At 37.6% G+C, this 21,650-nt stretch overlaps 1 protein-coding gene across 15 annotated transcripts in view; it reads left to right on the forward strand.

The window, feature by feature from the left end:
- Positions 1–21,650, forward strand: part of Cfap54 (cilia and flagella associated protein 54) — a 338,714-nt gene that overhangs the window by 226,218 nt on the left and 90,846 nt on the right. For 13 of the 15 annotated variants that reach the window (XM_087192632.1, XM_087192626.1, XM_087192630.1 and 10 more), the window contains 4 exons: positions 13,143–13,298; positions 15,648–15,753; positions 16,650–16,743; positions 20,620–20,718. In XM_087192632.1, the coding sequence (XP_087048758.1) occupies positions 13,143–13,298; positions 15,648–15,753; positions 16,650–16,743; positions 20,620–20,718 (455 nt within the window). The remainder of the gene's footprint in view (positions 1–13,142; positions 13,299–15,647; positions 15,754–16,649; positions 16,744–20,619; positions 20,719–21,650) is intronic. The other 2 variants (XM_087192628.1, XM_087192636.1) reach the window with 1 other exon arrangement.

Here is a 21,650-nt window from a genome sequence, read left to right on the forward strand (position 1 = left end):
TAACTTTAATTTTATATTATAAAAGTTTATTAATATATGTTTGCTGTACATAATGATTACATTCATCATGGGAAGTTGGTACATGTGCATAACACATCTCAACTTTTTTCCATCCCTTTCCCTCCCCTTCCCTCCAAAACTAAACAAACAAACTCAAAACTATCCTAAGACTCCACCTTTTCTCTTGCCTTAGTTACTTTCTGAGTTGCTGCAACAAAATACCTGACACTCAAAGTGAAAGGAGGAAAGGTTTATGGTAGCTCACAGTCTTGTAGAGGTTTCAGTCCTTAGTCAGCTGGGTCCAAGGCAGGAGGCATGGCCAAGAGGCATCACAGAGCAGAAACAGTTCATGGTGTGGCAGGCAGAAGATAGCAAGCAGTAAGTAGAAGCACCCTGCTTTCCTAATCCAGTTGTCACACACCCTTAATCCATATTCACACAGCAGAGGTCCAGCCACCTCTGAAAAGCCCACCTGTGAGCACATGAGGCTTGGGAGAAAATCTAGATACAAGCCATAACACCTCCCAACACCCTCTGCCCACAAGCTTTTTAAGATTGGACTCTGTTCCTTTCCTCTGTGACTTCCACTCCCATTTATTCCTTATCCCACTGTACTCTGGATTTGAAGCAAAGAAACCACTCTCAATCTTTCATTACTAAGGAGTTAATTACAATTCCAAGGTATAATTTTCTGAACTTGCCTAGACGCACCCCTGATCCTGTGTAACATCTGACATTGCTGACATCAATTTTCGGAAACTCTCTTCTCTTGACCTGTAGATTCCCAGACATTGAACTCTCCCTGGTTTTCTCCTCCCTCTCTGGTCTCTTAATTACCTTTGTGTATTCTATTTCCATACTTTTCCTTTAAGTGGCCACTTCCAATTTATTTGGCTTAAAAGCTGCTTAGGATGCATGTCACCCGGTCCCTCAAACCTCCAGTCACACAGAGTAACTGTCTGTATGTGCTAAACCTCTGTACTTCTGTGTTCCTCAGCTGGAACCCCAGAAACAGCATTCCCACTCTGTCTTTCCCTTGCCTCTCCTCCCCACACACCAACAGACACCCTTCCTTCAAGTCTCTTTATCCTTCAGGCCTTAGTTAAACATCATATTTTCTGGGAACCTTTTCCTGACCATCAAGACTGAGTTAGATGCCCTACTCCTTTGCTAGTTGATTATTCTTATTGTAACACTCATCAGACTGGTTGTTAGGAACAGTTTGCTTGATTGAAACCTCTATTAGCCCATAGAATTCATAGGACAACAAATTTGTTTTTCCCATGTGATGTCCTAGTGCCTGAAATCAATTGATCATCAATCAATGAATCAGTTGTAATGATTTCATACTTCATACGCTAGACTGCTATGCAACCACTAATAATGATGTTGCAGAAGGATTTCTATACAGCAGAAGGATGTTTATACTACATTGGGAAAATGTAGTATAAAATGCAAAATATTCATTATGTATCATGATGCCACAGGAAAACAAAGACAAAATTTTATACCAAAGTGTTTAGAGATACTTCTTGGCTGGTATTATTAAAGATGATGTTTATTTTATTCTTTTCATTTCTCTCTTTTCTTTAAATCTTCCAAAATGAACACTCATGACTTTTGTAACAAAAATGTTTGTTCAGGAACTATTTTTTAGTCAACATACACACCTAATACTTATTAATTATTTAACGTTGAGTAACACTTTGGACACATAGTAAAATTTTAGACCCTTTTCAAATACCTCAAGGAAGATAAGATAGTGGATGGTACCATGGAAAGAAGAATAACACACAGATTATCAGAACCAGGAAGTGAAGGGTAGAGAGTGCACAGCAAGCTGGTTAGATGCAGGTTTGGAATCTGGAGGGCACGGCTTGAATCTTGGTTGTCTGATCATGGAAGTTATTTAAGCTCTTAGACTCCAGGGCCTTTCCTGCAAAATGGGGATAGGGCTATTTACCTTATGGATTTGCAGTAATTTAATGATATAAAGTATTTATTAACAGTGCCTGAAACATAGAAGGCATGCAGTAAATGGTAGGTACTTTTGTTATAATTCCTTCTATCTACATTATCTTTGCTATTTATTTTACTTAGTCATTTTGGTCAAATTGCTTTCATCATCACTTTTTTTCTATCATTACTTTAGACCTCTTTCAGACTTTTGTTTCCCAGACCTCAGAATCATGTTTTTTATTATTTCATTAAGTTGATTGGCACAGTTTAGGTATACGTTATGATCACATTCATCGTTGGGAATTTGTACCTGTACATGATGTATCTAGGTTCTTGTTTTTTCCCCATTTCCTTTCCTTCTATTCCACCCCTCCAGACTGCAGAGCCAAACACAAGATTCACAGAGCTCTCTGGTAGCCAGATCCAGCTGGTTCTTGTCACCAAGACACTCTGACTTGCCTCCCCTCCAGGCTGTCCCCAAGGGGATGAGCTCTTTATGTCAATGTTGCATTTCTAGTTTAATTTCATCTTCTAGAGGAGATCGCTGGAATTTTTCTTTCTATTCTTTCCAACTCTTAAATTTCACTGGGATAATTCAGTACTTTTTTTTTTTTTGGTACCAGGGATCGAACTCAGGACCTTGTGCTTGCGAAGCAGGTGCTGGAACCACTGAGCTAAATCCCCACCCCAATTCAGTACTTTTTGATGCAAAGTATTTTTGTTGTTTCTCAAAGTATTTTCTTTTAAAACAAATTCTTTTTAGAATTCTGCTTTGAAATTTATACTAATTGCAGTCATCCTGCCATTGGGCAAATGTACAGTTTTTATCTTCCTCTTCCTTTTCTTCATCTTCCCCAACTTTCAGTCTCTGTTCTGTAGGTTGTTAATTGAATATTTTTTTCTCATGTTTTCTTCAGATGGGGTACCCAGCTGATATCCCAATTTTTAAAAAAATAATTTTATTGGTACATTTTAAGTGTACAATATAATGACATTCATCATTGAAAATTTGCACCTTTGTATAATCTCTCTTGGTTATTTTTCCCCATTCCTCTGTCCTCCCTTCAACCCCTCCCTCCCTCCCTATTTACAAAGACTTTGTTTGTATTTTTTCATTTTCTCCTATTGATTCCATTCCCTTTTTTCCTTTCCCCTACCCCTCACACTTCTCCTTCCATTTTGCCCATTTTCTAACTATTTCACATTATCTATTATACCTTTTAGTCTTTATTTACACTTGCAGTTTCTCACACTAGAGAAACTGTTTGCTATTTACACATGTGTCGTATTTATTTCACAAGAGTATTGCCTCAATGTGCAACCATTTAGCAATAAATGTCTCTAATTTCTCATTTTTTGTGGCTAAGTAATACTCCATTTTATTAAAAAAAACACATTTTCTTTATCCAGTCTCCAGTTGATGGGCAATTGGGCTGCTTCCAAGTTTTAGCTATTACAAATTGTGCTGCTATGAACATGGGTCCACATATATCACTGTGGTATGATTCTTTTAATTCTTTGGGGAAGATCCCCAGCAGGGGAATAGCTGGGTCAAATGGAACTTCCAGTCCTAATTCTTAGAGGTATCTCCATACTGATTTCCACAGTGGTTGCACCAGTTTACACTCCCACCAGCAGTGGAGCAGGGTTCCTCTTTCCCCACAGTCCAACCAGCATTTGTTATTGGTTGATTTCATGATGGGAGCCATTCTTTCTGGGGTGAGGTGGAATCTCAGTGTTGTTTTCATTTGCATCTCTCAAATGACCAGTGATGTGGAACATTTTTTCATGTATTTATTTGCTATTTCTACTTTTTTGTCTGAGAAATGTCTGTTCATTATAGATGCCCACTTTTGGATTGGGTCTTTAAATTTGGGAGGTGTGGTTTTTTTAAAGTTCTTTATAGATTCCAGATAGTAGATCTTTGTCTGAGGAAGAGCAGATGAAGATTTTTTCCCACATTGTAGGTTGTCTGTTAGCTCTGTTGGTGGTTTCTCTTGCTGTGCAGAAGCTTTTTAATAAGAAGAGATCCCACTTGTTGATTGTTTGTGCTAGTTCACAGGCAACTGAGGTTTTATTCATAAAAATCTTTTCCTACACCAGTGTCTTCAAAAGTTCTACCTAACCTCTGTTTCAGTTGGTTCAGCATTTCTGTTTTAATATTTAGATCTTTAATCCATTTTGATTTTAGTTTAGTGCATGGTGAGAGATATAGGTCTAGTTTTAATCTTTGGCAAGGTGAAACCCAATTTTTCCAGCACCATTTATTAAAGAGGCTATCTTTCCTCCAGTGAGGGTGTTTGGCTCCTTTGTTGAAGATGAGGTGGCTGAGTGTGTCTGAAGTTGTTTCTGCATCTTCTAATCTGTTCCACCGGTCCTCAGATCTGTTTCTTTGCCAGTACCATGTTGTTTTTTATCACAGTAGCTTTGTAGTATAGTTTCAAGTTGGGGGTTGTGATGCCCCTCCCATGTCTCTGTTGCCTAGAATTGCTTTTGCTATTCTAGGTCTCTTCTGGTTCCAAATGAATTTTTGGATTGTTTTCTCAAGGTCCATGAAGTATGGTGCTGGGATTTCAATTGGGATTGCATTGAATCTATATAGCAGTTTTGGAAGTATGGACATTTTCACTATGTTGATCCTTTTGACCCTGGAGCAAGGGATATCTTTCCATTTTCTGATATCATCAATCTCTCTTATAAAGTGCTATAGTTTTCAGAGAAGAGGTCTTTGATTTCTTTTGTTAGGTTGATTTCTAGGTATTTCAGTTTTTTGGATGCTATTGTGAAAGGAATTGATTGCCCAATTTCTCTCTCAGTGAGTCTGTTATTCATGTAGAGGAAAGCTCTTGATTTTTTTTCTGTTGACCTTGTCTCCAGCTACTTTACTGAATTTGGTTATCAAGTCTAGAAGACTTTTGGTGGAATTCTTGGGGTCTTCTATATAGTGTATTATGTCATCTGCAAATAATGACAATTTGACTTCTTCATTTCTTATCTTTATTTATTTTATTTATTTTATTTCTTTCTCTTGTTTAATTGCCTTGGCTAATGTTTCCGAAACTATATTGAACAGGAGTGATGATAGTGGACATCCTTGTCTTGTTCCTGATTTGAGTGTGAAGGATTTCAGTTTTTGACCATTTAGTATGATACTGGCTATTGGTTTTTCATAGATGGCTTTTATCAGTTTGAGGTAGAGACTGTCTATTACGATTTTTTGTAGGGTTTTTATCATAAATGCATGTTGGATTTTGTCAAATGCTTTTTCTGCATCTATGGAGATGATCATATGGTTTTTGTCCTTGGCTCTATTGATGTAGTATATTACATTTATTGATTTGGATATGTTGAACCATCCCTGCATCCCTGGGATGAATCCCACTTGGGCAAGGTGTATGATCTTCTTGATGATCTTCTGCATTCTATTTGCCAGTATCTTATTAAGGATTTTTGCATCTATGTTCATTAGTGAGATTGGCCTATAGTTCTCCTTTTCGGTTGGGTCTGTCTCTGCTTTGGGGATCAAGGTGATGCTTGCTTCCAGGAATGAATTTGGGAGTATTGCTTCCCTTTCAATTTCATTGAAATGTTTAAACAGTAGTGGCAGTAGTTCCTCTCTAAATGTCTTGTAGAATTCAGCGGAGGGGCCACCAGGACCCAGGCTTTTCTTAGTTGGTAAGTTTTTAATTATGTTTTCAATTTCATTGATTGATATTGGGTTGTTTAGAATTTTTAGGTCTTCTTTGTTCAACTTTGGTAATTCATATGTGTATAGGAATCTGTCCATTTCTTCTGTGTTTTCCATCTTATTGGCATATAGGTTCTGGAAGTTGGTATTGATGATCCTCTGGATTTCTGCTGGGTCTGTTGTAATTTCTTCCTTTTCATTCCCGATTGCATGGATTTGGGCCTTTTCTTTCCTTTTTCTGATAAGATTGGCTAAGGCTTTGTCAATTTTGTTGATTCTTTCGAAGAACCAACTCTTGGCTTCATTGATATTTTTTTGTATCATTCTCTTAGTTTCCATTGCATTGATTTCCGCTCTGATCTTTGTAATTTCCTCCCTTGTATGAGCTTTGGGTTTGTCCTGTTCTTCTTTTTCTAGAAGCTTGAAGTTCAGCATCAGTTTGTTTAATTGGGCTCATTCTGTTTTCCTAATACGAGTATTCACTCCTATGAATTTCCCTCATAAGACTGCTTTCATTTTGTCCCATAGTTTCTGAGATGTTGTATTGTCATTCGCATTTAATTTCTTGTCATGCCCAATGGATTCATTTTGCTGGGCTTCCTGAGGTTGTGATCCTCATTGTCTTTTCCTAGGATATTATCTAAAATTTTTTGGAATGCTGGTTTGGTATTCATGAAGTTCCTAAGGTGCTCTTTGTCATGAAAGTATCTTATTTCTCCATCAATTTTGAAAGATAGTTTTGCTGGGTTCATCAATCTGAGTTGGAGGCTGTTTTTCTTAAGGGCTTGAAATACATCACTCCAAGCTCTTCTTGACTTGAGGGTTTGCGTTGAAAAGTCTGCTGCAATTCTGATGGAGTTTCCTTTGTATGTGATTTGTTTCTTTTCTCTAACTGCTTGTAGAATTTTGTTCTTCTGTTGGGTTTCTGGAATCTTAACTATTATATGCCTATGTGTAGATGTTTTTTGATCATGGCTAGTTGGAGTCCTGTATGCCTCCCATATCTGTATGTCCAGTTCTTTTCCCCTACTTGGAAAGTTTTCTGCATCACTTCTGTGAACAGATTTTTTATTTCATCTGCACTCTCTCCTATTTCTTCATTGACTCCAATTAATCTTATGTTATTCCTCTTTGCATCATCTAGCAACTGCTGAATTGATTTCTCATGGTCCCTTACTATTTTGAAGAAATTTTGCTTTTCCTGGTCACTAATTGCAATCTTATCTTCTATATCTGAAATTCTGTCCTCACATTGGCTCATTCTGCTGCTGTAAAGTTTCAATGGTGGTTTTTTTTTGGGGGGGGGGGTTGGTACCAGGGATTGAACTCGGGTCCTTGCACTTGCGCAGCTTGCTGTGAAACCACTGAGCTAAATTCCTGGCCCTCAATGGCATTTTTAATCTCCTGGAAATCTGTTTGCATCTGTTGTATGGATTCCATTTGTTTCCTATGTTGGTATTCCATCATGTTCCTCATCTCCTCTGTTTTTTTATTTGTGTCCACTCTAGATTTATTTATCATGTCTTGTACTATGGGCACAATCTTTGATGTTATCTGAGAAATTATTTCTGATTTCATTTTTTCCAGATCCTCTTTTGTTGCCACCTCAGGGAGTCCAGGTGGTTGAGTATCAGAGTGTTCCATCTCATTTCCCTTTGGGGTTTCTGTAGGTGATCTAGAAGTCTGGTTTTGAGACTTGTTTATTTGTCTTCTCATTTCAACAGAGGGGAGCAATGGGGAAGGGTGTGTGTTGCTGGCGCCTACGCAGCTCACCTCCTTGGTGCTGGGGGCAGCTCTGCTCCTCTGATATCCCAATTATTTCCTCTTTGCACTCTGCAGGTGAGAGTGATGTGCCATCTCAGCTAAATATCAGAATCTTGGGAAGTGGCCTTTTCTCTCAGGATTCAATACATGCTATTCTATCATTTCTATCTGAATGTTGCACATGAGATCTACAGTGTTGATCTAATTTTTGTCTTTTTGGTGAGAAATTTGTTCTTACCATCTGAAAACTTGTAAGATTTTTTTCCTCTCTCTCTCTCTCTCTCTCTCTCTGTCTCTCTCTCTCTCTCTTTCTGTAGTTCAAGAATCTTACTGGCATATCTCTGGGTACAGGTCTTGTCTTCCTATGCCTAGAACTCATGAAGCCCTTTCAATCTGCAAACAAATCTCTTTTTACTGCTGGGAGAATTCCTTCTTGCTCAATTGTTCCCTAGTCACTTTCTCTCTTCTTTCTTCTTCAGATTCTACTACAGCTAGAATCAGCCTGCCTGATTAAAGGTTAAGTTAAAATCCCAAGCATGGGACTTAGTTTGTGTCTTAATTTCCCCATTTTAAAAATGGGGATATTTTAGTCTGTTTGAGATGCTGTAACAAAATATCCTAGACTGATCAATTTATAAATAATAGAAATTCACTGCTAACAGATCTGGAGGCTGGAAAGTCCAAGATCAAGCTTTAGTATGTGGTGAGGGCTTTTTCTGCTTTATAGATGGTGCGTTCTCTATGTTTTACATGGTGGAAGGAGCAAACATTCTACCTTGAGCCTCTTACATAGTGATACTAATCCCATTCATGAGAGCTGCACTTTCATGTCCTAATTGTCTATCAAAGTTCCCACCTCTTAATTCCATCATCATGGGCATTAGGTTTCAACATATGAATTGGGACCTGAGAGGGCACAGATATTCAGACATGGCAGAGATAATACTGGCACTTATGTCATAGATTTGTCCACAAGATTAAATGAGTAAAGGGCCTAATCAATGCCTGGACTACCATAAGCATTAACCATTATTTATGTGTCAGTTTAGGTCTGTCTTCCAAGTCTGTTATCTTTTCCCTGAAAATTTACATTTGTTTATATCATCGATGATATAAACTACTTCTATTTCTTCTTGATCTTTCTGATCATTAATTAAGATTTCAGCATTGACTGTCTTCTCAAAAATCCTCTGTTAACTTTGTATCTCCATTATGGTTTATACTAGATGTCCCCCCAAGCCTCATGTGCTCAAAGGTGGGGTTTTGGGGAGGTGATTGCACCATGGGGGATTTGTAGCCAAATGTGATGTTAGGAGATGAGGCCTGGTCAGAACAGGCAGGTCAATGGGGTTGAGCCCTGGTAGGGTGTCTCTCCTTCCTCAGATTCCCCCTTCTCTCTCTGCTTTTTGGCTGTCACGATCTGAGTAGCTTTCCTCTGCCGTGCTCTTCTACCATGCTGTCTCTTCTTTAGAGGTGGCTGACCATGGACTGAAATATGCCAAAATAAACCTCTCCTCCTTTAAGGTGTGAGTGTAGGGTATTGTGTCTCAGTGATGAGGAAAGTGACTAAGGCAATATCTAGAAGTGCTCTTTGTTTGTTTTACTTTTTACATAAAGTGGTCATCAGACCCTTCATCAGTTTGTTCTTCCTCTTGCTGGCTGCTAGTTGTTCTGTGCTGGACTGTTTCCTTTGTCTATTTACTATGGTTCAGGCGCAGCTATTGGATTAACTTCAGCTTGGCAATGCAGCAAGAGCTAGTTCTGCCTCTGGTTGGACTTTGTATCAGCCTTCAAGAGTTGAATTTCCTGTTGAGACACCAAGGGAAGTAACAAAGGCTACGTTCTTTAGCTCATTAGTCAAGAAGAGCCTGGCCATTATCAGTTGGCCTCACTGCTCCTGGGGAAACCAAGAGGCAGGCAGCCAGAGCTTCCCTTCTCTGAGACTCACAGACATCATTTCAAACTCTCCCCAGGACATTGTTTTTGATCTGGGACCCAAAGCTTTCTGCATCTGTCAGGTTCATGTCCAGCTCAGAGTGCAGAAAGGTTGGCACAGCTGTGCTCTCACCCATTGCCTTCTAGGACTCTCCTGCCTCCTGTACCACCAGCTGTTCAGCCAGGGAGACATCCTGGTGGGGTTGGATTGTGAAAAGAAGGGCAGCAAGGATACATTCCAGCTAACATCTGTCCTGTGTCTTCCCCTTATCTCCCTTCTGCCGGCCCCTTTCATTATTAATACAGATCATTGTTATTATATGATTGTCTTAGTTACTATCTTATTGTTGAGGCACAATCCAACATTCACAGCTTAAAGGAGGAAAAGTTTATTTTGGCTCACAGTTTGTAGAGGTTTCAGTCTATAGTCCACTGGCTCCCCAGCAGGGCAGCATGGTAGAGGTCATGGCAGAGGAGAATTGCTCATGATATGGCAGGCAGGAAGCAGAGAGAGATCAAGGGAGGAGAAAGGGAGATAGACCCTTGTAGACCATGCCCCATTACCACCTCCTCCAACCAGGCTTCGCGTCCCAACATCACAATTAGGTATTAACTTATCAATGGACTAATCCATTGATGATTATCACACCCCCATCATCCAATCACCTCCCCAAAGTCGCACCTATGAGCATGAGAGGCTTTGGGGGGGGTCATCTAGATATAAACCATAACAACGATCATCATTATCAGATATGAATTTCATTATCTCCTGCCTCTATTGTTATGTTACCTCATTTATGGCATTAGCTTTGCTTATTTGGCCTCTCAAATTCCTTCTAGCTCACTCATCTTATCAGAGCTACTTTTTCTGTATTTTTAGTCCACAGTTTCTTACATTATCAGGACATTTGATTTCTGCATGAGCTTAAAGTACAGATTGTGTAAAATCAAATGTATTCTCTGCTTCTCTGACTTACTAATCTTGAAGCTGTGTCACCACTCAATGACAATACTGTTGCTGATTTTCAGACTCATTTGAAGCTGAACAGCTTGCATTCTGGTATATTATATTAAATACAGACTTTAAAAACAAAACCAAAAAAGCTTTTCTGTCAAAACAATGTTAGTTTCACAACTTCGTTTTCACAGAATTGATATTTACTGGAGAAAGGAACATTTCAATATTATGAAGCACAAACTCATCTGTGACTTGCATCTTTGATAGTTTTTCTCTGTAATATAGATTGCATCACAAAAATAGAGCTGCTTAAATTTTTTTCTTTGCAAAGTCTTCTGGTATTTTGGTATTATTTTTATAAAATAAAAATAAGTACCATGGTTATTTATTTTCCCATTAATCATCTTACCTTGGGCCACCCTTTTTAAATGGAAAGGTAAACTACTGCTTGTAAATAGAGGTGAAGAAATTTCCTACATTCTCTCAATCAGCAAATATTTGTTGAAGATCACTTATGTGTAAAAATGATACTGGGGAATGGGAATATAATTGGGAGCCATTTGTCATCTCTGCCATAAAATCTAGTTGGAGCCTATCATCTAGTTGGTAAAGAGAGTGAAAATAATAATTTCTGTAACAATTCCAATTTTAACAAAAGTCTAGAAGATAATGCAAATATTACTGTAATATATTGGTACTGTATCATATAGTACTAATATATATCATATGTACCTATAACATACGGCAATGACATGAAGATATTTGACACTTTTGTCTTCTATCAATAATAGCTATGGTATAATTTGAAACAATAAGTGAAAGATGTAAAAATGGGAAATATGTTGAAACAGGAAGTTGTATTGGACAAATAGTAATAGCATATCTTTTATTTCCTTTCTTGCCTGGGAACTAATCACAGTTGGTAATTGTTGGGGTTAAGTGTATGGATTCTAGAAAGAGAGTTCTTATTCATTTCTCTTGAACAAATCATTTAACTTCCTTGTGTTTCTGTTTCCTCTGTTACGCAATGGTTTAGTAGCTATGTCACTGGCTTGTTGTGGGATTAGATGAGTGGAGAGTGAAATGCATGATGTGAAGGTTCTCAGCTTGCTGCAGAAGGGGCAGAGCCTTGTAGATGTTAGCAATTCTTACCATTCCGGGACTGGCCTCCTCACTCTCCTGGGAGCCTCCAGGAGCAGGAACTCAGCTTCTTCATTTCAATATTCTCAGCAGTGAGCTATGCTGCCATCCTACCTGGTTTAGAGTAACTTCTCCCTACTGGAGTTGGGGAAGAGTGGGGGAAGGAGAGAGGGAGAGGGAAAAGGAAAGAGAGACTGATGTTCTCCACATCCTGTCATCCATATGGCACATTGCTGAACTAAAGATTTATAAACAGTGTTCTTTTTTTTAACCCTTTGTGGGGTATGGTATTGAAACTGAAAAATTCCAGAACCAAAAGGACCCCAGATATTATCTAGTTCTCCTGTCTCATTGTTTAGAGGAAGACACTCAAGACTGAGAGTCATCTAGGGAGTTATTCAAGGCCTCAAATGACATGATAGGTCCCATGACTGGGAAGAACCCAGTATTTCAGCTATTTCCAAGCATCTGTATTCTGCAGTCTACACTGCCTTTATTTCTTGTATGTATCCAGCTATCTCAGCAATGTAGTATTTTCCTGTTTTCTTCTACTCCTTACCCCAGCTTTTGTTTTTTCTCTTTGAAATTACCACTGATGAGGCAGTCATCAGGTGTCAGCCTGAACAACATGTTCTGGGGGCAGCTTTCCCTGACCTTCCCCCAGTACGGACCAAAGCTCCTGTCCACTGCCATTACAGCACTCTGTATTTTCCTTGCTACATAACCAGCCACACACTGTTTTGATTACCTGTCTGGCTGTTCATCTTCTCTATTAATCACTACGCCCCATGTCCTTGCTCTTAAGGAGCTATGCAACACTGTAGTTTAGGGTATGGACCCAGACTGATTAGGTTGAAATTATGGCCCTGCCATTCACCAGCCACATGACTTAGAGAACTTACTTAAAGTTACTCTCAGAGCCACTATTTGTCTTCTGTCAAGTGAGCACAATACTGGTACCCACTTAGCGTTGTAAGCATCACATGAGTAAGGCATGTTAAGGACATGAGATGCTTCCTGGCATGGAGGAAGTATTTAATAAATCTTAGCTTTCATCGTTCTCCTTTCTCATTTTCATTTGATGCCTAAGCATATAGAAAATATTTATTGAATAAATGTATATCTGTCTTTGAAACAGGTAGATTTAGAAAAGTGCTTCTTCCATCCAACAGTCTTTCCTTTCATTAAATGATGCTAGGCTTATATAAGAAGTATAGCCTGCAGCTCTCATCCATGATAGGTTTACTGTCAGGTTGGGGTGGGAAAGAAATAGATGGCAAACAACCACTGTAGTATGTAATAGAATAAAAATTACTGTACATTAGTATATGTAAATTTTATTGAAAGCAACATAAAAGTTCCAGATGTTTCCTACTAATAGCCCCATCTTAGGAATATGGAAGTTATTTTGAAGAGTGTCAGGAAATTTTAGAGCTGAAAGAGACTTGGGAGTTTACCTCTCATTTTAGAAACAAGAAAATGTGTTGGAAATTTGCCAAAAATAGAGCTATTGTTGTAGTTCATTGAAATATTGACAATTGTGTTTCTTTAAAACCTTTTTTGGGGTGCTGAAAACTGTAAGGACCATCAGAGTTCTTAATAGATACTGTTACTATAAGAGAAGTTTGGTGACTTGCATGGTTGCTATGACCATTGTTTATTTTATTGTTTTGCTTCCATTCAACTATTTTCCTTTAGGACATACCCTGGCCAAGCAAGCACATTATAGCAATAAAAGGAAGGATTCCTTGAAGTGGGTTCCTGCTCTTCATCTTTTTGAGATGGCCTTGAGGCTCTGTAAGACAACAGCCATAGAGGAATGTGAGGTGGAAGCTGAAATTCTTTTTCAAAAAGGTGCGATGTACTTGGAGTCTGAACTGTGAAAATGTTTCCAGGCTCTTCCCTCCTGTTAACAATGATCTTCTTGACTATAAAAAATACAGATGTTACAAAGGGCTTAGTAATGACAAAACACATCGATAACTCTGTCAAACTATTTTGGATAAAAGAACACTGCTTGTTTAAGTTTATATCAAGAAAGAAAAAAGCATTACAAAGTTTTTCTTTGCAATTATAACTGATCTTCCTTATACAAAGTTTGAAGTTTGATTTAAAAAGGTTAGCATCAGCCACTTGGCTATACAAAATATTACCTAAATGATGTTTAGAAGTTATTTTTTCTGCATTATTTCACTACCCAGGTAAACATTTTGACTAATTTCTCTAACTAAGAGATACATATCCATTGAAATTCAATAGCTACAGCATAACTACCCTTACAATTTATGTACAATCCCTATTTACATAATACAGGCATGTATTGAGGGACATTTTAGCCACAAAAAAAAAAGGATGCTAACATTATCATTCACTGAGCATCTCTTAGATGCTAGGCACTGTAAGTCTTAAAACAGTGCTCTAAGGCAGCAGTGAGTAGGCCTGGGTGACAAATGAGGAAAACGAGGAGGAGTCTGGTTAAGTAACTCTCCAAAAGTCACCCTGTACTAAAGCTAGCACCCAGATGTGAACTCAGCGTTGGCTAGCTGTGTGTCCTTTCTCCACACAGCTGCTCAAAAACCATGAGTAAGCAGAATTTCTCTTCCCTTTCTTTTCCTCTCTAGAGGTGCTCACCACAAGGGCTAGGAAACACGAGAAAGGTGGACCATTCGGATCCTCATTGACGGTTCTCATGCATTTGCTGCGTTCCTAGAATTGGTTCCATTAAGTTATGATGATTAAATTTTATTTTTAATCGACAAATAGTAATTGTATATAACTTTGGGGTGCAATGTGATGTTTTCATATATTTATACACTGTAGGATAATTAAATCGAGCTACCTAACATACCCATCTTGTCAATACTTATTATTTTCTTTGTGGTGAGAGCATGTAAAATCTACTTTCTTAGCAATTTTCAAATATACCATACATTATTAGTGATTATAGTCACTGTGCTTTCTAGTAGTCCTCCAGAACTTTTTCAGCTTGTCTAGCTTCAACTTTGGCCAACATCTCACCATTCCCTGGCAACCACCCTTTCTACTCTCTGCTTCTATGAGTTCACCTTTCTTAGATTCCACATATAAGTGAGATCATTGTGTTTGTCTTTCTGTGCCTGGCTTCTTACATTTAGCAAAATGTTCTGGGTTCATCGGTGTGGTTGCAAATAACAGAATTTCCTTCTTTTCTCATTTTGCATACTATTCTATTGTGTGCATATATGTATATGTGTACATATTGGAGTGATGGAAAATATGGTGATGTTTAAATTTTAAAAGGCTTATTATAATATAAGATATATTGCCATTAATCCTCCTCAAAATGCTCTCCTTTGCTTCAGAAACACTTATCCTATTGTTTTTGCCACTTTCTGAAGCATTTCTAGAAGTTTTCTTCCACGAGTGTCTTTATGAGGTGTGATAAAAAACAAATACAGTGAACGCTGTTGCCGAGTGCCATCCAGTGGATAGCTAGGCTGCTGAAAACGCTGGATCTGGCACCATGTGACTTCTGCCTCTTCCCCAAAGTCAAATTGACCATGAAAGGTAAACATTTTGAATCCATTCAGGACATTGCAGCCACAATAATGCAACCAAAGACACTGGTAAGTGTGTTCAAAGTGGAGGGAAGCATTTTGAGGGGGATTAATGGCAATATATCTTTTACTATAATACATTTTTAAAATTTAAACACACACTGTGTTTTTTTTATCACACCTCATATATTTTCAAGCACACTACATATTTTCTTTATCCATTCATCCACTGATGCGCTCTCAGGTTTATTCGGTGTCATGCATGTTGTGAGTAATGCTGCATTGAACATAAGAATGCAGATATTTCCAATGATATCTGCGAAATAGACAGGAGAAGAGGAAAATGGATGTAGAGAAAGGAAATGAGAGATAAAGGAAGGGGAACCCAAAGGAAATGGAGAGAAAATGAAGTAGTCAAACCAGTTGTTTTGCAGAAGCCAAAGGCATTTTGGCCCAGTGGTGCTAACTGAAAGCAGGAAACCCTGAAGCTCCTGGTGAAAGAAGCAGTAGATCTCTCCCCATTGGCTTTTCTCTCAGCAAGAAAGAACAGACAGACAGAAGGACAGCATTTCCAGTTTTCTGAATTTCCAGCATGAAATACTTGTTCAGAAGTTCTAAGTGGTAGAAAAAAGGAAAACCATACGTGTGTATTTTTTTCTTCTTTCAGGTAAAATAGAACGTCAAATACTGATAGAAGAGAAATCTCCAAGTGTGAAATTTCAGAGTTTATGTGAAGCTATACAACTAAGCTTGAAAAATGATCAAAACTCAGGGTAAAAACCATGCCTTTCCGTTGTTGCAGTGGTGCTTGTGTTTGGTGTGAACTGTGTGTTTTGATAGGACACTGAATATTTGGGGAGAGAATGAGCAAGAGGCCTCTTCATGACAGGGCTAGCGCACTGCCATCCATCTGTCCAACATGATTACTGACTTGCTTTTCAAACTTGTTGCTCTTGGCTTTGACCGAGGCCCCTTTATAGTAATGGTAGATGATGCCTGTTGTCATGCTGGCATATTGGACTATAAATCATTTCATACCTCTTCCCGATCTCCTGTCAGTCTCAGGGTTGTGACAGCCTACCCTGGACAACTGACTTCTAAGGAGAAAATCCTTTTTTGCATATGATTTGTATCTAGAAGGGATGTGTGTGGTTATTCACGCTGGTCATCTACACCAGGGCTGGCCAGCTTAATTCTTCACAAAAATCCCCTAAATATTGAGGGTAAGCCACTGTTATGAAAACAGCACTAATCCAAGTGGCCCCAACTGACAATTTTGATAGTAAATACACAGCCCTACTTTGTACTCTGTTACTGCTTTCTACATAACTCTGTATTTCATTCAATTTTAATCAGTAGAGAAGAGTACAGTAACCTAGTTTTCAAGGCAGGTTCCTTTAGTCCTGACTTTTCCTTGTCTGCTGGAATATTCACAGCAGTCACAGCATGGAGTGCTGCCAGTGTAGGACAAGCTCTTTCTTCAAGAGCTTCCAGCGTAGAGGGGAAGACTCTGGTACCTATGTCCAAAAGTGCTATGAAAAGGAGGTTTGAGTATTGGGACAGATTCTACTTTTGCCTGGGTTTATCTTTCATGAGCATTGTCAGGAAATGATGCAAAAAGATTATGAGTGTTAAAGCTCTTAATAAGTTCAATGCTGTATCATTTTAGGTTGATAAGAGATGCCTACCTAGAATTTGCCCTGTTGTGTTTTCATCTGAGGATTCCAAAGAGGAAAGTTTCACAAACACCATCAATAGTTAAGGTAATAGACAACTTTATTGGAAATTATAAGTTAATTGCCTTTGATCTTGCCATTTTAGTAACAGTGTAATATTGAGATAATGAGGCATTTTCCTATGTGACTTAGAAAAATTAATTAATTACTTTATAGTCACCCTTTATTTAGATGCCTCTTTGGGCAGTTTATGTAGGGCTCTGGGAATTGATTTCATTTAGATTTTTTTTTTGCTTGTTAAAATGTTTTATGTGAAATGTATGTGTGTGTAAATATCTGAGGCAATGCATTAGTGATGATCAGGAAATTGCAGGAAATGACATACTGGTTAAACAGATGAACAAGTAAAGCTTTCAATACTGACATCGCCTATAAACAGCTAGAGGCATTCATTCATTCATTCATTCATCACATGTCTAATGGGCCTACTATGATCTATGTCTAATAACCTACTATGATCCAGGCTCTATTCCAGAGGAAGGTGTAAAGTACTGTCCCAGATGAACTCAATCCCTGCTCTCATAGGGTTTGTCTTTCAGCAGAGAAAAATCTTCAGTGAAGATGATAACACATGCTTCTTTGAGTAGCTAAGAGAATAAGCAAGAGAATAAATAAGATAATAAGAGAATAAACAAGATATTGGGTTTATACATGATCAATACTCAAAAATGTGGACCTACTCTCTATTGTGATATAACTTGAGTCAGACATCTGTGTCCTCTCTGAAGTATGGTATCTGTTGACTCCATGTCTTGGCTGCTGTATATGGTGCCACAGTAAACATGGCTATACTGGTGTCTTATTTTGTGTGTTTTGTATGACTTCATTTCCTCCAGATATATATCCAGGAGTAGGGTAGCAGGATCACATGATAATCCTGTTCTTATTTTTTTGAAGAACCTTATACTATTTTCTATAGTAGCTCTACTAATTTACATTCCTACCAGTGGTGTACAATGATTCCTTTTTCTTCACATCTTTCCCAGTCTTTGTTATCTCTTTGTTTGTTGATAATAGTCATTCTGACTGGGATGAGATGGAATCTCATTGCAGTTCTGATGTGCATTTCCCTGATGGCTAAAGATATCAAGTACTTTCACACATTCATTGGCCATTTGGATTTCTTCTTTTGAGAAGTATATATTCACATCATTTGCACATTTTAATTGGATTACTTTTATTATTAAAAGTTTTTGAGTTCTTTATGTATTGTGGGTATATATTTGTTATTTCTATTGTGAATGGATTTTTTTCTTATTTTTATAGTTGACTTCTATGTTTTAGTATTTTATTTTATTTTATCTTTTATTTAAATATATATATTTATTGATACATTTTAGGTATAAAATACATTTACATTTATCATTGAGTGTTTGTACCAGAACATGATGCATCTTAGTTTTTATTTTTTCTCCCATTACCTGTGCACCTTTCACCCCCTCCACCCTTCCCTATCTACACAGAGTTTGATTCCTTTTTTTTATTTCTCTTAATTTTTTTCTTTCCCTTCTTCCCTTTCTCTTTTCCCTTCCACCGTCCCCAAACCCTTGGACCTTATCTTCTTTCAAATTATCAATTATTGATTTTAATCATTTTCATCCTTATTTACACTTTCAGTTTCTCACACTAGAGAAACTGTTTGGTATTTACACATGTGTGTCTTATTTATTTCACTTAAGAGTATGGCCTCAATATGCATCCATTTAGCTATAGATGTCTCTAGTTTCTCATTCTGTATGGCTGAGTAGTACTCCATTTTATAAAAAAAAAAAACAAACCACATCTTCTTTATCCAGTTTCCAGTCGATGGGCACTTGGGCTGTTTCCAAGCTTTAGCTATTACACACTGTGCCGCTATAAACATGGGTGCACATATATCACTGTGGTATGATTCTTTTAATTCTTTGGGGAAGATACCCAGCAGGGGAATAGCTGGGTCAAATGGGACCTGTAGTCCTAGTTCTTTGAGGTATCTCCATACTGATTTCCACAGTGGTTGCACCAATCTACATTCCCACCAACAATGGAGCAGGGTTCCTCTTTCCCCACAGCCCCGCCAGCATTTGTTATTGGTTGATTTCTTGATAGCAGCCATTCTTTGTTGGGTGAGGTGGAATCTCAGGGTTGTTTTCATCTGCATCTCTCGAATGGCCAGTGATGTTGAACGTTTTTTCATATATTTACTTGCTGTTTTTACTTCTTTGTCTGAGAAATGTCTGTTCATTTCGGATGCCCATTTTTGAATTGGGGCTTTGAATTTGGGAGGTCTGATTTTTTTCAGTTCTTTATATATTCTTGATAGTAGACCTTTGTCTGAGCTACAGCTGCTAAATATTTCTTCCCACATTGTAGGTTTGCTTTAGTATTTTATATTTTGTGTCCTTGCTAAATACTTTTAGGGGGGGGGGAGAATTTCGTAAGATTTTCTAAATGTGGATCATGTTTTCTGCAAACAAAGACAATTTTAGTTCTCCATATCCACAGTGTTTGCATTTTTCTCTCTCCTGTTTGGATGGGCCGTGAAATATTGTCACCTCCGTCATCTGTGTTCTTTTCCACCTCCAGATTTTTCCATTCTGAGCTCAGGCCCAGCCTCCTCAATAAAATTTTCTGCTCAGTTAAAAATGGCTTCTTTCTCTTTTGCGTGTCTGGGTAACTAATTGTCCTTACACTACAGTTGTCTATTGTTATTCTGTATTCTTCATTTCATGCCTGTTAGTCTCACTTCCAGAACCTTAAGGAGGTAAATCGTTCAAGCTTACAGCGCCAGTAACCTGACAGTTCCGATCTCTGAGCCTGAGTAGTCCCACTGCAGCCAATGGCTGGGGTCTTCTAGCGCTAGGACAGCACCGAGCTGCTCATCCTGGAGACAGGTCTCTCGGCTGCTGTCTTCTCCAAGTGCAGCCTTGGTCGGGCCAATCTCAGCGCATCGAGCGACTGCCCGGACGTCTGCTGTACGCACCGTCCTTTCTTATCCCCGAGGGCTTCCAGACTGAAGTAAAACCAAGACGTAGTTTTTGTTTTTGTTTGTTTTAATCAGTAGTTTTCTTAAAGATTAAAGAATTGATCAAAATATGGGCATCAAAAAATTAGAACCGAGTGGTCTAATTTAATAGTTGTCTTTATTCAGATTATTTAAATTTTAAGAAATATTCATTAATATTTATTTATTGTAGTTATACTTAAAAATGTAAAATAGACACTATGGTGCTGGTAGAGGATCTTTCTGAATTTTTTATGTTTAGAAACTGAATATGTGTGTGTGTGTGTGTGTGTGTTTGTATAGATAGATACCAAGTCTACTAATGGTAAAAAAAACTCCATTAATTGTTTCTTTTTTGTTATTCTATGGAACTTTATGATGATAATTCCCCCATCAACATTTTCCTTATTACAAAAATGATTTTTAAAAACCTATCAAAAGCTTTGAATAATGTTCTCATTTCTGACATCTTTCCCATGATACATTCAGTGTATAGATCCTCCATTAAAATGACACTTGACTTTACTTAAATGACATTTTTATTAGAACACAAATCATGGTATATCATTATAGAGAATTGGAAAAATAATTTAGTCATTTTTAAAAATTGGGATAACCATTGTCGTTAACACTTTTTTTGTGCTTGTATGTATAGGCAATATATATATTTGCATTTTTAAAAAATAGGATCATACTTTGCATACTGTTTTGTAACTTATACTTTTCTTTCTTTAATATATTTTAAACATCTTTTCATGTCAGTAGATACATTATTATTGTTAATGGCTAAATAGTATTCCACCAAAGTGTCAATAGATGAGAATAAGATTGCAACAAAATCTTCAGACGAGAAGATTTATCAGGAAATTTTATATTTTATGTGTTTATCATAAAACTTTGTTTTTAAAAAAATTTTTTAGACTCCTCTCAGAAGAACTAGTTCTAGTAAAGAACCAGTAATAAACAGATTTGAAATATGCAGTTCATTGGCCTGGATTGCAATAAGAGCTGCTACCCAGGTTGGTACTGTTCCTGTCAGTATTCTGCACCTGTTACCTATTCGATGCACTCCATGTACACAAAAGGAAGGCAAATTTCTCATCCTTTCAGATTTGTACTATGTTTGTTTGGAAAGATTGGAAACACTCTGTATTTAGTGTACTGGTTTTAATCTCTACTGGCCAGACCTGGCTCTGTTTGTTTCAGTTTTCTTTAATGAAAATATTAGTGGATTCATATGTGTACATATCTGACATTTTGGCAAATATCTGTCATCGCTATGTGAGCTAGCCTATTTATAGTGATTTATCCATTAATTAAATTGTCAAAAGTAAATTACTTGTTTAACTGTAATATGTATTGTACAAGTCAGGGATCATATATTATTTATATATGATTTATATTATGTCATTTTTTCTTATAACATAGATTGAATATTATTTTATGAATTCACTTTCCCACATTAGTTATTGTATTAGTCTGCATCATGCTGCTATAATAGAACAGCACAGACCAGATAATTTATAACTAGCAGAAATTTACTGGCTTAGTTCTGGAGTCCAGGAAAGCCAAGATTAAGGGACTGAACTAGAAAGGACCTGCTTGTTGCATCATTCGGGGGCTGCAGGTGAAAGGAAGGAGAGAGGAAAAAGGGAGGCTGACTTGTTCTGTGATGAGAACTCAACCCCATGATCACCACACTAATCTCATCAAAAGGGCAGAGCTCTCATGAGCTAATCTCTTTTTTAAAATTTTATTTTATTGGTACATTTTAGGTATACAATATAATGACATTCATCATTGGAAATTTGCACCTTTACATAATCTCTCTTGGTTCTTATTTTTCCCATTCCCCTGCCCTCCCTTCAACCCCTCCATCCCTCCCTATTTACAAAGACTTCATTTCCATTTTTTCGTTTTCTCATATTAATTCCATTCCCTTCTTTCCTTT

This window comes from Heterocephalus glaber, unplaced genomic scaffold, assembly GCF_053883595.1.
Source record: "Heterocephalus glaber isolate CG9 unplaced genomic scaffold, H.glaber_assembly_v1.0 deba00001572, whole genome shotgun sequence".
NCBI lineage: Eukaryota > Metazoa > Chordata > Mammalia > Rodentia > Bathyergidae > Heterocephalus > Heterocephalus glaber.